The sequence below is a fragment of the Orcinus orca genome, chromosome 19 (assembly GCF_937001465.1).
Source record: "Orcinus orca chromosome 19, mOrcOrc1.1, whole genome shotgun sequence".
NCBI lineage: Eukaryota > Metazoa > Chordata > Mammalia > Artiodactyla > Delphinidae > Orcinus > Orcinus orca.
In genome coordinates this window covers 3,751,195-3,768,389 of record NC_064577.1, presented here as the reverse complement: position 1 = coordinate 3,768,389, position 17,195 = coordinate 3,751,195, and the positions used below count along the sequence as shown (strand labels likewise).

The following is a 17,195-nucleotide window of genomic DNA, read 5'->3' as shown; positions in this document are numbered from 1 at the left end:
TTTTTCTGTATTAAGTAATTGAAAGCTTTGAAAATTCCGTGAGACCAGATCACTATATATTTTTACAGTTAAGAGATGTAAGAATATAACCCTAAAAAGAAAATCTGTAAGACTGACAAAACAAGAAAAGTATAAAGCCTTATTGAAACATATTAATATGAAAAAAAAGATTTGAGTGAATGGACACAGGTATTGTGTTCCTGGATGAACAGTTCTTCCCAGATTATTACAATATCAATGTAATTCCTTTAAAATATCTATGAGATTTGAGGATTAAGAATGAGGTAGAGGGCTTCCTTGGTGGCGCAGTGGTTGAGAGTCCGCCTGCCAATGCAGGGGACACAGGTTCGTGCCCCGGTCTGGGAAGATCCCACATGCCGTGGAGCGGCTGGGCCTGTGAGCCATGGCCACTGAGGCTGCACATCCGGAGCCTGTGCTCCGCAATGGGAGAGGCCACAACACTGAGAGGCCTGCATACCGCAAAAAAAAAAAAAGAATGAGGTAGAACTTTAAATGATTGTACATTTCACTAGAAAGTACAATAGCTAAGAAAATATTGAAAGGAAAGAAAACTGAGAGGGGCTTGAATTAACAAATATGTTCACACATAACAACAGTGCAATAATTTAAACGGGTGTTCAAAAATCAGCAGTCACATCACTTTAAGAGAAACAGATTGATAAAGAAGTATCATAAACTAATAGAAGAAAGAGTAAATCATTTAAGAAATGAGGCTGGGAAATGAATTAAGTTGGGTCTTCATCTTAATGCCAAACCACAAGATGCCAAAATAAGTTCTAACTATCAACATACTTAAGAGTTGAGAGGAAACTTGCACAAGCCTCTTAGATAGCCTCATCCACCAGAGAGCAGACAGCAGAAGCAAGAAGAACTACAGTCCTACAGCCTGTAGAACAAAAACCACATTCACAGAAAGATAGACAAGATGAAAAGGCAGAGGGCTATGTACCAGATGAAGGAACAAAGTAAAACCCCAGAGAAACAACTAAATGAAGTGGAGATAGGCAACCTTCCAGAAAAAGAATTCAGAATAATGATAGTGAAGATGATCCAGGACCTCGGAAAAAGAATGGAGGCAAAGATCGAGCAGATGCAAGAAATGTTTAACAAAGACCTAGAAGAATTAAAGAACAAACAAACAGAAATGAACAATACAATAACTGAAATAAAAAATACAATAGAAGGAATCAATAGCAGAATAACTGAGGCAGAAGAACGGATAAGTGACCTGGAAGACAGAATGGTGGAATTCACTGCTGTGGAACAGAATAAAGAAAAAAGAATGAAAAGAAATGAAGATAGTCTAAGAGACCTCTGGGACAACATTAAACACAACAACATTCACGTTATAGGGGTCCCAGAAGGAGAATAGAGAGAGAAAGGACCTGAGAAAATATTTGAAGAGATTATAGTTGAAAACTTCCCTAGCATGGGAAAGGAAATAGCCACCCAGGTTCAGGAAGCGCAGAGAGCCCCGTACAGGATAAATCCAAGGAGAAACACGCCGAGACACATAGTAATCAAATTGGCAAAAATTAAAAACAAAGAAAAATTACTGAAAGGGAAAAATGACAAATAACATACAAGGGAACTCCCATAAGGTTAACAGCTGATTTCTCAGCAGAAAGTCTACAAGCCACAAGGGAGTGGCATGACATATTTAAAGTGATGAAAGGGAAGAATCTACAACCAAGATTACTCTACATGGCAAGGATCTCATTCAGCTTCAATGGAGAAATCAAAAGCTTTACAGACAAGCAAAAGCTAAGAGAATTCAGCACCACCAAACCAGCACCACCAAACAACAAATGCTAAAGGAACTTCTCTAAGTGGGAAACATGAGAAGAAATGAACCTACAAAAACAAACCCAAAACAATTAAGAAAATGGTCATAGGAACATACGTGTCGATAATTACCTTAAACGTGAATGAATTAAATGCTCCAACCAAAAGACAGGCTTGCTGAATGGATACAAAAACAAGACCCATATATATGCTGTCTACAAGAGACCCACTTCAGACCTAGGGACACATACAGACTGAAAGTGAGAAGATGGAAAAAGATATTCCATGCAAATGGAAATCAAAAGAAAGCTGCAGTAGCAATACTCATATCAGACAAAATAGACTTTAAAATGAAGAATGTTACAAGAGACAAGGAAGGACACTACATAATGATCAAGGGATCAATCCAGGAAGAAGATATGGCAATTATAAATATATATGCACCCAACATAGGAGCACCTCAATACATAAGGCAACTGCTAACAGCTTTTATAAAAGAGGAAATCGACAGTAACACAGTAATAGTGGGGGACTTTAACACCTCATTTACACCAATCGACAGATCGTCCAAAATGAAAATAAATAAGGAAACAGAAGCTTTAAATGACACAATAGACCAGATAGATTTAATTGATATTTACAGGACATTCCATCCAAAAACAGCAGATTACACTTTCTTCTCAAGTGCGCATGGAACATTCTCCAGGATAGATCACATCTTGGGTCACAAATCAAGCCTCAGTAAATTAAAGAAAACTGAAATCATATCAAGCATCTTTTCTGACCACAATGACATGAGATTAGAAATCAGTTACAGGGAAAAAAACGTAAACACAAACAATATGTTACTACATAACCAAGAGATCACTGAAGAAATCAAAGAGGAAATCAAAAGATACTTAGAGACAAATGACAATGAAAACATGACAATCCAAAACCTATGGGATGCAGGAAAAGCAGTTCTAAGAGGGAAGTTTATAGCAATACAAGCCTACCTCAAGAAACAAGAAAAATCTCAAATAAACAATCTAACCTTACACCTAAAGGAACTAGAGAAAGAAGAACAAACAAAACCCAAAGTTAGCAGAAGGAAAGAAATCATAAAGATCAGAGCAGAAATAAGTGTAATAGAAACAAAGAAAACTATAGGAAATATCAATAAAACTAAAAGCTGGTTCTTTGAGAAGATAAACAAAATTGATAAACCACTAGCCAGACTCATCAAGAAAAGGAGGGAGAGGACTCACATCAATAAAATTAGAAATAAAGGAGAAGTTACAACAGACACTCCAGAAATACAAAGCATCCTAAGAGACTACTACAAGCAACTCTATGCTAATAAAATGTACAACCTGGAAGAAATGGACAAATTCTTGGAAAGGTATAACCTTCCAAGACTGAACCAGGAAGAAATAATGAACAGATCAATCACAAATAATGAAATTGAAACTGTGATTAAAAATCTTCCAACAAACAAAAGTCCAGGACCAGATGGCTTCACAGGTGAATTCTATCAAACATTTAGAGAAGAGCTAACACTCTTCCTTCTCAGACTCTTACAAAAAATTGCAGAGGAAGGAACACTCTCAAATTCATTCTATGAGGCCATCATCACCCTGATACCAAAACCAGAAAAAGATACCACAAAAAAAGAAAATTACAGACCAATATCACTGATGAATATGGATGCAAAAATCCTCAGCAAAATAGTAGCAAACAGAATCCAACAACACATTAAAAGGATCATACACCACGATCAAGTGGGATTTATCCCAGGGATGCAAGGATTCTTCAGTATACGCAAATCAATCAATGTGATACACCATATTAACAAATTGAAGAATAAAAACTATGTGATCATCTCAATAGATGCAGAAAAAGCTTTCAACAAAATTCAACGCCCATTTATGATAAAAACTCTCCAGAAGGTGGGCATAGAGGGAACCTACCTCAACATAATAAAGGCCATATACGACAAACCCACAGCAAACATTATTCTCAGTGGTGAAAAACTGAAAACATTTCTTCTAAGCTCGGGAACAAGACAATGTTGTCCACTCTTCACCACTATTATTCAGCATAATTTTGGAAGTCCTAGCCATGGCAATCAGAGAAGAAGAAGAAATAAAAGGAATACAGATTGGAAAAGAAGAAGTAAAACTGTCACTGCAGATGGCATGATACTATACATAGAGAATCCTAAAGATGCCACCAGAAAACTACTAGAGCTAATCAATGAATTTGGTAAAGTGGGAGGATACAAAATTAATGCACAGAAATCTCTTGCATTCCTATACACTAATGATGAAAAATCTGAAAGAGAAATTAAGGAAACACTCCCATTTACCACTGCAACAAAAAGAATAAAATACCTAGGAATAAACCTTCCTACGGAGACAAAAGACCTGTATGCAGAAAACTATAAGATACTGATGAAAGAAATTAAAGATGATACAAACATATGGAGAGATATACCATGTTCTTGGATTGGAAGAATCAACATTGTGAACATGACTATACTACACAAAGCAATCTACAGATTCAATCCCTATCAAATTACCAGTGATATCTTTTACAGACCTAGAACAAAAAATATTAAAATTTGTATGGAGACACAAAAGACCCCGAATAGCCAAAGCAGTCTTGAGGGGAAAAAATGGAGCTGGAGGAATCAGACTCCCTGACTTCAGACTATACTACAAAGCTACAGTAATCAAGACAATATGGTACTGGCACAAAAACAGAAATATAGATCAATGGAACAGGATAGAAAGCCCAGAGATAAACCCACGCACCTATGGTCAACTAATCTATGACAAAGGAGGCAAGGATATACAATGGAAAAAAGACAGTCTCTTCAGTAAGTGGTGCTGGGAAAACTGGACAGCTACATGTAAAAGAATGAAATTAGAACACTCCCTAACACGATACACAAAAACTCAAAATGGATTAGAGACTTAAATGTTAAGACCAGACACTATAAAACTCTTAGAGGAAAACTTAGGAAGAGCACTCTTTGACCTAAATCACAGCAAGATCTTTTTTGATCCACTTCCTAGAATAATGGAAATAAAAACAAAAATAAACAAATGAGACCTAATGAAACTTAAAACCTTTTACAAAACAAAGGAAACTACAAACAAGATGAAATGACAACCCACAGAATGGGAGAAAATATTTGCAAATGAATCAACAAAGGATTAATCTCCAAAATACATAAACAGCTCATGCAGCTCAGTATTAAAAAAACAACCAACCCAATCCAAAAATGGGCAGAAGAGCTAAACAGACATTTCTCCAAAGAAGACATACAGATGGCCAAGAAGCACATGAAAAGCTGCTCAACATCACTAATTATTAGAGAAATGCAAATCAAAACTACAGTGAAGTATCACATCACACCGGTTAGAATGGGCATCATCAGAAAATCTACAAACACAAATGCTGGAGAGGGTGTGGAGAAAAGGAAACCCTCTTGCACTGTTGGTGGGAATGTAAATTGATACAGCCACTATGGAGAACAGTATGGAGGTTCCTTAAAAAACTACAAATAGAACTATGATACAACCCAGCAATCCCACTACTGGACATATACCCAGAGAAAAGCATAATTCAAAAAGACACATGCACCCCAGTGTTCATTGCAGCCACATTTACAATAGCCAGGTCATGGAAGCAACCTAAATGCCCATCGACAGATGAATGGATAAAGAAGATGTGGTACATATATACAATGGAATATTACTCGGCCATAAAAAGGAACAAAATTGGGTCGTTTTTAGAGACGTGGTTGGACCTAGAGACTGTTATACAGAGTGAAGTAAGTCAGAAAGAGAAAAACAAATATTGTATATTAATGCATATATGTGGAACCTAGAAAAATGGTACAGATGAACTGGTTTGCAGGGCAGAAATTGAGACACAGATGTAGAGAACAAACGTATGGACACCAAGGGGGGAAAGCAGTGGGGGGAGGGTGGGTGGTGGTGTGATGAATTGGGAGATTGGGATTGATATATATACACTAATATTTATAAAATGGATAACTAATAAGAACCTGCTGTATAAAAAAATAAAATTCAAAAAAAAGAATATAAAAACTGGGACCATTTAAAAAAGAAAAGGAAGAATAATATCTAGTTGCTTTGTGAGTAAGGACTTACGAAGCAAAAAAGTACAGATGGAAACAAAGGAAATGGTGAACAGTTTTTACCATGTAAAACTTCAAAATCTCTAATTAAAAAAGTAAAAGGTAGATTAAAAAAAAAAACTTAAGTATGCTTGCAACAGATATGAGAAAAGCGTAATATCTTTATCATGAAAAATTCTTACAGATTAATAAGAAAAATGGATCAACAGTAACATGCTGGTCATACTAAGAAAGAATATGTTTTTAAGAGTTCACTAATAAATTCAAAGAAGTTCAAACTGAAAGAATAGTAAGATAATATATTCAACTATCAAATTGGCAAAGATATTTTTTTAAAAATTCAGTGTCGATGTCTTTGGAATTGTGAACAGGCAGCTTTTCTAGAAAGCAGTTTTGACATGGATATCAATAACCTTATGGATGTTTATAGCTTTTGGAATCATAATTCCACTTTTTAGAATTTATCCTAAGGAATTAATATTCATATGTTTATCATAGCATTATTTTTTATTTAGGTTTTTTTAATTCAGGTATATCTTATCAATAAAGTGCCCAAATTTTAAAGGAACAGCTTGATTAAGTTTTACATGTGCATACACCACAAAACCATCTCCCAGGTCAAGATACAGGACATTTCCAGCATCCGGAAGGCTCCTCTCAGTCAGTACCTGTCCTCACCAAGAGTAACCAGTATTATGACCTCTGTTGCCATAGATTTATTTTGAACTTCACATAACATTATTTATAATAGCAAAAAATTGAAACAGTCTAAAAGTAGATAATGAAGAACTGACTACTTTGTTGGATCTCCATATGATGAAATAATATGAAGCCATTAAAAACGTTTTTGGTGTGGAATTTCAGTTTGGGAAGATGAAAAACTTCTGGAGATGGATGGTGGCGATGGTTGCACAACACTGTGAATGTACTTAATGCCACTGAACTGTAAACCTTAAAATGGCAGATTTTATGTTATGTATATTTTAACATAATTAAAAAATGTTTTGGGTGCTCTAGGTGAAGTTATATAGAGGAATTTTTGCATTATTTTTGTATCTTTTTGTAAGTCTGAAGTTATTTCAAAATAAAAAGTTATAAAATGTCTTCGGAGAATTTTTAATGTTGAGTAAATCTCAGTATAATACATAGTGAAAAAAATATTCAGATCATACTACATATATAGCATAACCCTAAATTTTTGTGGAGGAGTTGGGATGGGTTATGTGTGTGTATACACACACGTGAATATACATTATCTTTGCATAGATTTGAAAGCCTATGGAGAGATCAAGTGATACACCAATATATTGATATCAGTTTCATTATTGTGGTGATACTTTCCTTTTACCAAACTTCCTGTGATTACCCACATATTCCTTTTACAATTAGAATAAAGCAAGAAAAATTTTAACTAGAAGTTATTGAAAGGGAGAAAAATAAGGACTTCCCTGGTGGTGCAGTGGTTAAGAATCCACCTGCCAATGCATGGGACACTGGTTCGAGCCCTGATCTGGGAAGATCCCAAATGCCGCGGAGCAGCTAAGCCTGTGCGCCACAACTACTGAGCCCACGTGCCACAACTACTGAGGCCCGTGCGCCTAGAGCCCGTGCTCCACAACAAGAGAAGCCACCGCAATGAGAAGCCCACGCACCGCAACCAAGAGTAGCCCCTGCTCGCCACAACCAGAGAAAAGCCCGCGCACAGCAACGAAGACCCAACACAGCCCAAAAAATTAAAATAAATTTATTTTTTTTTAAATGGAAGAAAAATAAAACTTTTCAAAGATTGGCTTAATGACTTTGAAGGTTACTTTCTTTAAGGGTTGCTCTCTTTCTTCATCTCTATCTTCAGTCATATATTTGCCAAGTCTCTTTTCTCCAGGTCTGATTCTAGGTAATGGTCTTTATCTTTTACCGTTTTTCCCCCAATCTTTTATTTTAAAATAATTGTTGATGTAATTTTCATGGACCGTCTGTGCTAATAGTGTATTTTTTTCCCCAGGTATTGAATTGAAACACCTTTGTTTGGAATACATGACTCCGTGGCTGTCAAATCTAGTACGTTTTTGTAAGCACAATGATGATGCCAAAAGACAAAGAGTGACTGCGATTCTTGATAAGCTGATAACAATGACTATAAACGAGAAACAGATGTATCCATCTATTCAAGCAAAAATATGGGGGAGCCTTGGGCAGGTATTGAGTTTGCTCAAATATTTATCTAGTACCTCCTTGGTGGAGATATTTATCTGATACCCACCTTGTACAAAGCACTGAGCTAGGGATATAGCTGTATAAAAGACAGTCCCCTCTTTCAAAAAGCATGCAGACACCCACCTAATTCTTGATCTGCTTCAGAATTGTTCAAGTCTAATGCATGTCTCAGAGCCAGAGAAACACTAATTATTTTAGCACTCTCCTCCATGGCATAATTACAGTCATCCCACAGAATTCTCAGTGTGTAGAAGCCACAGGTGCTGAGGGCCAACTGTACTATGCCATTTTTTATGTAAGGGACTTGAGCATCCCGGGAATTTGGTATCTGCAGGGAGTCCTGGAACTAGTCTCCAAGGATACCAAGGGATGGCCGCATGTAGAATTTAACTGTAAAAATCTGATGTTGTTTTTAATAAATAGTGCATTAGAGTGGATTCTAGTACCCTATATACCATAGGTGTCAGTAAATGTTTGCTAATGATGTTATTTGGGCCACCTGCTCTCACTTAAAGTACCAGCATAAGAATGCCAATATTAAAATAGTATAATGTAACTATTTTTTATCTGACAAGATTTATGCTACCATTTCTTCAAGATAATCATTGAAGGAGGCGATACCCTTACTCAATGCTGTGAATCCTCCAAATAATTTTAAATGACCTTGGAGCCATTTTTGTAGCTCTACAAAACATCTCAGTACTTGATGTCATTCCTGTATTTTAAAATAATTGTACTTTATACTGCTCGTACATACTGTCTTAGAAGAGAACAGAGGTGCTTTAAGAGTGAGTGAAAATAGGACTTCCCTGGTGGCGCAGTGGTTAAGAATCCGCCTGCCAATGCAGGGGACACGGGTTCGATCCCTGGTCTGGGAAGATCCCACATGCCGTGGAGCAGCTAAGCCTGTGCACCACAACTACTGAGCCTGCGCACCTAGATGCCGTGCTCCGCAACAAGAGAAGCCACCGCAATGAGAAGCCCGCACACTGCAACGAAGAGTGGCCCCCACTCACCGCAACTAGAGAAAGCCTGCCCGTGCGCAGCAGCGAAGACCCAACACAGCCAAATAAATTAATTAATTAAATAAAATAGTAAAAAAAAAAAAAAGAGTGAAAATAATATATGTAGAGGTTTTAAATTTTTGAATGCCGGTCTCTGAAGGAATTGAGGGAATATTCTCATCCTTTCCTGGATATTTTATGATAAATTATATTTATTGACAGGTCTCTAAATAAAGCCTAGTATTTTGGAGGCCTCAGGTAACATTGAATTTTCGTGTTGATTGGGCTACTCCTTGAACTATTTTTAAGTTAAAAATTAAGTTGGCTGAATGGCTAAAACATAAGTTACCTTTTCCTCTTCCACTAGATTACAGACCTCCTTGATGTTGTCCTAGACAGTTTCATCAAAACCAGTGCAACGGGTGGCTTGGGATCAATAAAAGCTGAGGTGATGGCAGATACTGCTGTAGCTTTGGCTTCTGGAAATGTGAAATTGGTTTCAAGCAAGGTAATCCCTTTTCCTTTGCCTTCTGGGCTATGGCTTGATGTGTCTATTTTTATTATCAGGAGGTCTTTTGTTTTATAACGAGTCATTTTAAACTGAAATTTTTTGTGATAAAACTTTTTAACTCCCATGTTTTTTAAAATTCTGCTTCTTTACAGGTTATTGGAAGGATGTGCAAAATAATTGACAAGACATGCTTATCTCCAACTCCTACTTTAGAGCAACATCTTATGTGGGACGATATTGCTATTCTAGCCCGCTACATGCTGATGCTGTCCTTCAACAATTCCCTGGATGTGGCAGCTCATCTCCCCTACCTCTTCCACGTCGTTACTTTCTTAGTAGCCACAGGGCCACTCTCCCTTAGAGCTTCCACACATGGATTGGTCATTAATATCATTCACTCTCTGTGTACTTGTTCTCAGCTTCATTTTAGTGGTAAGTTCCAGGAAAGCCATTTGTGTTTCACCAGTTCCTTTCTCCATTTTACACCACTTGACTGGCATAGATTACCTTATTATTTATTACGGTACCTTAATACCAAGCTGCTTAATCAAGCCTATGTTAATGATACGAAATATAATCAAATCAAAAAGAAAAAGAATGAATTACTTGCATTCCATCTCAAGCCATGGCGAAGATATTCTGTGCACGTTTGTCATGTAGACTCTAGTAGTTATCACATAAGCTAAAGGCTCAGCACCGGTTGACAGTGTTGCTTTACTAGCACAAATTTGTACATAAAGGGAGTTAATTAATGAGCATTATGCTCACGCATCCAGAGGGTTGGTTTAGGGCGCATTGTTATGTAATTTTGATATGATATTCAAATTATCTAAATTCAAAATGAAACATGGCACTTTAGAATTAAAAAAATAGTATCTTTAAAGTCTTTACTTGTTCCTTTTTTCTTTTACAGAAGAGACCAAGCAAGTTTTGAGACTCAGTTTGACAGAGTTCTCATTACCCAAATTTTACCTGCTGTTTGGCATTAGCAAAGTCAAGTCAGCTGCTGTCATTGCCTTCCGCTCCAGCTACCGGGACAGGTCATTCTCTCCTGGCTCCTATGAGAGGGAGACTTTTGCTTTGACATCCTTGGAAACAGTCACAGAAGCTTTGTTGGAGATCATGGAGGTATAGAAGGCAAAATGATAAGAAACTAAGCTCATTTTTAAAAATCCAGTGGTACTGTATAGAAGAAATACTGGTTTATTCTGCTGTTTTGCACTTAATGCTTAAATAAAAACACTCCCATGGAATGTGTTTATTGGTAATATATATGTCACTTGTTTAGTGCCATTATAATAAACATTTTTTAATGTTTCTATAAACATTTATATACATAAATATATTCAGAGTATCTTTTTTTTAGGCATGTATGAGAGATATTCCAACATGCAAGTGGCTGGACCAGTGGACAGAACTAGCTCAAAGGTATGTCCCAAATAAATTTAAGTTGCAAAAGTACGTGTACTGTTGAAACGATAGATACTATTGCATAATCAATATTTTAATTAATTATTTAATATATATAAACACAGAGGTTTTCATAAGCTCTTTGGATCTTTAAATTGCAGATTTGCGTTCCAGTATAATCCATCCCTGCAACCTAGAGCCCTTGTTGTCTTCGGCTGTATCAGCAAACGGGTGTCTCATGGGCAGATAAAGCAGATTATCCGGATCCTCAGCAAGGTACCTCCTCCTCTCCTCCCAGCTATTGCTTGCTCCCAAGTTGTAAAGTATATCTTGAATTTTTCTAAGGGACATTTAAATTTGAATTTCATAAAATATCTTGTATGTTGCTTATTGAATCTTTAAAAAATGGGTTTTGATTACTTTTTTATTGTAATTCTTTGAAGTGAAGAAACCTCTCTCTAGAGAACATATCTTAAAAAGAAAATTAAGTATTTCTTTTGGTAGAAGATACTCAACATTTTATTATAAGCATTTAACTAGATGGTAAGACTAGCCTTATATAAAATTATATAATTTGTAATTACCTATAATAATGCCTGATTTCTTATATTAGAATATAATATAGAAATATTTTAAAATAAGAACCCAAATGTGCTTTGAGCTAGCTACCAAAATCACCATAGCACTGGAAATAATTCTCACACTTATTAAATAAGGAATTGTTCCTGAAATAATTCTGAGATTCAGTTTAGGAGTTAATGTTTTATTTCAGTGAAAGTAAAATAAAGAATTGTGTTTCCCTAAAAGGCGCTTGAGAGTTGCTTAAAAGGACCTGATACTTACAACAGTCAAGTTCTGATAGAAGCTACAGTAATAGCACTAACCAAGTTACAACCACTTCTTAATAAGGTAATTACTGTGTAGAAAATGAGTGCATTCATTTTGGGTATCAGTGTTAAATGTTATTTTCTTTCAGAATTCAGAAAATAAGATGGATTGAGAAGTTACAAAGAAAGAGATATAGTTAAAGTAGAACTTCCTGCCTTAAGATTTAGTTGTTTGAAGTATTTACGTTAGAGGAAGAATAAGTATGGGCAGTACGTTCTCAAATGCTTGTGTGTTGTCTCATCAGTGCTAAAGGACAGATGGGTATATATTCTTAATTCTTTTATCCAGTAAGTAATAATTGGGCATCTGCTATGTGCCAAGTACTGTTTTAGGTACTAGAGATATATAACTGAACAAAGCCAATAAAATGATCTGCCTTCGTGGAACTTTCATTCTAGGGTGAATGTGGAAGTTGAGGAGTGGCTAGATAATAAACAAAGTAATTAAAATGCATGATATATTAATTGGTGACCATTATCGTGAAGAAATGTAAAGCTGGCTAAAGTATACCTGATAATCAAAAGTTTGGGTGCTAAATGAAGGTAATGTTTAAAAGGAGTAAGATGATACTAGCCACTGTTTTAGGGTGGTCTGAGATCATCTCAGCTTTGTGACCTCAAGCAGATCATTTAACATCTGGACATCATGTTTCCACATTGATAAAATGAGTAAAATGGACTAGATGATGGCGTAGTATTATCTTCCAACTCTGAAGTTGTATTCTGTGAACTGAGTACAAAGATATGCCAGATTTCAGAGAGATTACTGAGAAATAAATACTTGTATATTCCTGGTATTGAGTCATATGTTCTACAAACATTCTAATCCTAACGTATACAAAATGGTTCTCTCGTCTTCACTGTGAGGGTGAAGGTCATTCTGGCAGTCGTGTGCACAGTGGATTGGAGCAGGGAGAAACTGGAGGCAGAAAGAATCTGCATTTAGAATAAAGAAGGTTGGCATGGCACAGTGTTATTAGCAATAAACAGGCACAAAAGGGACTACTTTGGAAGCATCAACAAAACTTGGTGACCAGGTTTTAGAATCCAAGAATACGGAGCAATCAAAGGAGATGCCAGGGTTCTCAGCCTGGTAACAGTGTCTTTAGTTACACACGTGGAATAGAGGAAGAACTTACTGATATATTTACCTTATCCAAAAGAGAAAACATGCATAATTTGTGGGATAACATGATCTGTTTTGTACTGCAGTGTGTTTTGATGAGGCTGCTTGTGGTTCATCTTGCTAACCTGTAGTGCGTCTCCCTTGCCAGGACTCCCCTCTGCATAAAGCCCTCTTTTGGGTAGCTGTGGCCGTGCTGCAGCTCGATGAAGTCAACTTGTATTCAGCGGGCACCGCACTTCTGGAACAAAACCTGCACACCTTAGACAGTCTCCGGATATTCAATGACAAGGTGAATAAGCTTCCACTTGGTATTCCTAAATGCCAAGCACATTAGAGCTCCTCCCTCTTTTCTTGTTGTTATCTTTTAAAATCAGAAGAGGTCCATAACTTAAATATGAATTTCTGTAATGCAACTTATTATGAGTATAGTTCCTTACCAGCTCATAAAAACTGCTTAAACTTCGCATGTTTTTAATATAAAAATAGCAGAAAACAGTATTTGCCCAATATTAGTAAACAGAATAGGTATAAAAATAGTAATAATAATAGGTACCATGCTAGGCCCTATGCTGTCCAATGCACTGTACACTCAGTTGTAATTTCATAACCCAAAGGTAAAGGTTAGCCTTCCCCACCCCCATTTCACTTCACAAAGAAATAATCTGAAAATTAGCTTACTTTTATTGAATTATGGTACTTAATGGAAAATAGGTATAATTAGAAGCAGATAAGGAATTTGGAGAGTCTAAAGGAAGCTTTTGGATACTTAATTGTACTAGTTTTTTGTTTGCTTAATCCCACTTTAAAACATACCATCACCACCCCTCTTAACATTTATCAGCCTTGATTGAGGTTGGATTTTGGTTCACAGAGGATAGTGGAAGGAATATAACAGTAAGAAATTGTATTCCTTTTGTCTTTGGAGAAAAAAAATGGGACAAGTCTAGGAGAAAAGAGAGGAATTTTAAGATAGATGTGTGTATATAACAAGAGATTTGCTTGAAGTTAAATTAACAGAGCTTGTGGGTAGAAAGAAACAGAACCAGAGCATGGTTTTCAGTGTGAAGGTACCTCATCTAAAAATTATTTGTTCAGTCTTATGTAGACCCAGAACAGCTGGGGCTCTGGGAAGTATGGAAACAAAATTATAGAGGTAGAAGCTACCTTGAAGTTTATCAGTCAGACCTCCATTTTACAAGATAGAAAAGAACAAAGAAGTCAAGTAACTTGTTCGTGTTTGTACATCTGATGTGGGACTAGAACCTCTCTTTCCTAATCCCCATTGCCGTTTTCTGGGGTGGTCTTGGGACAGTGGTGGTCAGAGAGATAGCTAGCTATTGGCCATTTCTGTGAATATAAGAATAGTCGTAAGTGAAGTGTTTGTCTAGGAATATCTGCCTTGGCATTTTCATTGCCAGAATAGCCCATTAGCAGAAGCTAATATTGCCTCCAGTGCCCCAGGATACTAGGAATCAGAGATAATAAAGCCTGTTAAAAGTCACCAGAATGAACGATGAATAAGGTCTGAGAAACTGTTGTATAACCTGGTGACTGTAGTTGATAACACTGTAGTGTATAATTGAAATTTGCTAAGAGAATAGAACTTAAATGTTCTCACCAAAAAGGGGGATGGGATATGAATATGTGAGGTGATGGATGTGTTTATTAACTTAATGCGGGGAATCCTTTCACAACATGTATGTGAAAGGGTATATATTCATCGTTCAAATCATCACATTGCACACTTTAAATATCTTACAATTTTATTTGTCAGTTATACCTCAATAAAGCTGAAAATATATATAGAAATTGAACATATAGTAGGTTAATACTTTATGTAATATTTATGATATTTTGCAATTTGCTTTTTTATTTAACAACATAAAGTGAACATCTTTGTGTGTATATATACATTTGTGTGTGTGTGTATAATTCTTTCTCATGGCTGCAGAGTATTTTACAGTATGCATGAAGCACAGTTTATTCAACCATTTGCCCATTAATGAACATTTGATTTGTTTGTCATCTTTTCTATTATAAAAAATACTCGAAACATCTCTCTAAACTTATTTTATAGACTCATGCTTTTCTTTCTTTGAGATAGAAATCTAGACAGACCTGAACATGACCCTAAATACCTTCAGTTTTTGCTTTAAAAAAATCTCTGTGCATAAGGAAATCACAGGGCTTCTTTTTTTAAAAATGCAAATTCCCGGTCCTTATCACCTCTCATGATTCTGAGATGGAACCCAGTACTTTCCACCTTTAAACAAGCATCATCAGTGACTTTAAAGCAGGTATTCCTGGTACCACACTTTAGGAAACATTGACGTATGTGCACTGCCATATGTAAAACCGATAGCTGGTGGGAACCTGCTGTATAGTGCAGGGACCTCAGCTCCGTGCTCTGTTTCGACATAGATGGGTGGGATGGGGGTGGGGGTGGGGAGGTCCAAGACGGAGGGGATATATGTATACATATAGCTGATTCACTTCCTTGTACAGCAGAAACTAAAACACTGTAAAGCAACTATACCCCAATTTTAAAAAAATCTTAATTTAGAGGTCAAGTTACACAGTATTTTTGAGTTTCAACTTCCTTGTTTTCCCACACTAGAATGTCACATCCACCAGGGCGAGTAGTTTTTGTCTGTTTAGTTCACTGACGTACTTGCAGAGCCTAGAACCATGCCTGGCACATCAAAACATATAATGAGTATTTGATAAGTAAAAGAATGAATGAATGAATCTGTCAATCTGTAAAGTAGAGCTAATACCTATTACATAGAATTGCTTTAAGGTTTCAATACAATAATGTATCTAACACTTGTATACAGCAGGCGCTCAGTAAATATGAACTCTCTTCATTCTGTTGAATTTCCAGTCATCATAGTACACGAAGTGCCAGCTACAGTTCAGTGCATCGTCTTATTGAAAATAACAATAATTTTAGTTTTTAAAAAGTCACCAGGATATAAATTGACAGTCACTTACTTTGCATTGTAAATCAAAGCTGTTTTATCTTCCATCACCTTATTATTTGTATGCTTAACTGTCTTGCACGAATTTATTTGCAGTACCTTAAATGTTCTGTGGTTTTCTGTAGTCACCTGAAAATAATTTCTCTCAACCTGAAAGGAGTATTTACCTTGTCACAGCTGTTGAACACAAACAAAAACCAATAAGTGATTCTTCCTGTGTGGATCCCGTCAACCATCTCATGATTATTTTTTAATAGAGTCCAGAGGAAGTATTCATGGCGATCCGGAATCCTCTGGAATGGCACTGCAAACAAATGGATCATTTTGTTGGACTCAATTTCAACTCTAACTTTAACTTCGCACTGGTTGGACACCTCTTAAAAGGTAGAGAGGCCTTATGTCAGAATATTTTTATGAAATGGTGTTGAGAAGCCAGAAGTAACTGAAATGATTGAGTGCTTGAAATAATTTGGCCCATGTGTCTCACTTTAAATGCAAGTGTATGTCTTACTGAGTTATGTTTTGTTCAGTATATATTTCAATAGAGCCTAATTTCCACATCACATATCAAATTTCCTTTAAAAAGCAAAGGAGTTGATTCTTATAAAATTTCTAAGTACTTTCTAATAGCTGTTTTATCAGTTAATGCTACTTATTGATAAGTATCTTTTTGATTATCAAAATAAGATAGACTGCAAAGCAATAAATGTTATTTGAGTAACTCATGTTAGAAAATGTTATGTTAGAGATTTGACCACAGATTTTCTTAACTTGTTACTAATTTACTGTTGATCAGTCCGATTATCACATACCATAGACCCTCACCCTTCTGGTGCCCCATCCTCCCACCTCCGCATTTCTGTACTGCTTACAGCAGCGACCTCCAGCTCTTCCTCAGAGCCAGCTTGTTCACTCCCTCACCTGACTTTACTCCCTACTGGTGACTTCACTGAGTGTTAGTTTTGGTTTATCAATGTGGGGCAGTCATGGCCCAAGACTGCAGTTAACAAGAACAGCAAATGGGGTGAGTCAGAAGCAAAAACAGTGTAAAGTATGGCCTGGGATAAGGAGCCGGCATGAGTTGCTGGCTTTAGATTTGGCCAAAA

The 17,195-nt window shown here is 36.4% G+C and overlaps 1 protein-coding gene across 4 annotated transcripts in view; it reads left to right on the top strand.

Annotated features, from left to right (window-relative positions):
- Positions 1-17,195, top strand: part of NF1 (neurofibromin 1) — a 256,997-nt gene that overhangs the window by 213,711 nt on the left and 26,091 nt on the right. For all 4 annotated transcript variants that reach the window (XM_004267159.4, XM_004267158.4, XM_033423420.2 and 1 more), the window contains 9 exons: positions 7,959-8,152; positions 9,542-9,682; positions 9,838-10,117; positions 10,599-10,813; positions 11,052-11,113; positions 11,257-11,371; positions 11,903-12,004; positions 13,257-13,397; positions 16,347-16,473. In XM_004267159.4, the coding sequence (XP_004267207.1) occupies positions 7,959-8,152; positions 9,542-9,682; positions 9,838-10,117; positions 10,599-10,813; positions 11,052-11,113; positions 11,257-11,371; positions 11,903-12,004; positions 13,257-13,397; positions 16,347-16,473 (1,377 nt within the window). The remainder of the gene's footprint in view (positions 1-7,958; positions 8,153-9,541; positions 9,683-9,837; positions 10,118-10,598; positions 10,814-11,051; positions 11,114-11,256; positions 11,372-11,902; positions 12,005-13,256; positions 13,398-16,346; positions 16,474-17,195) is intronic.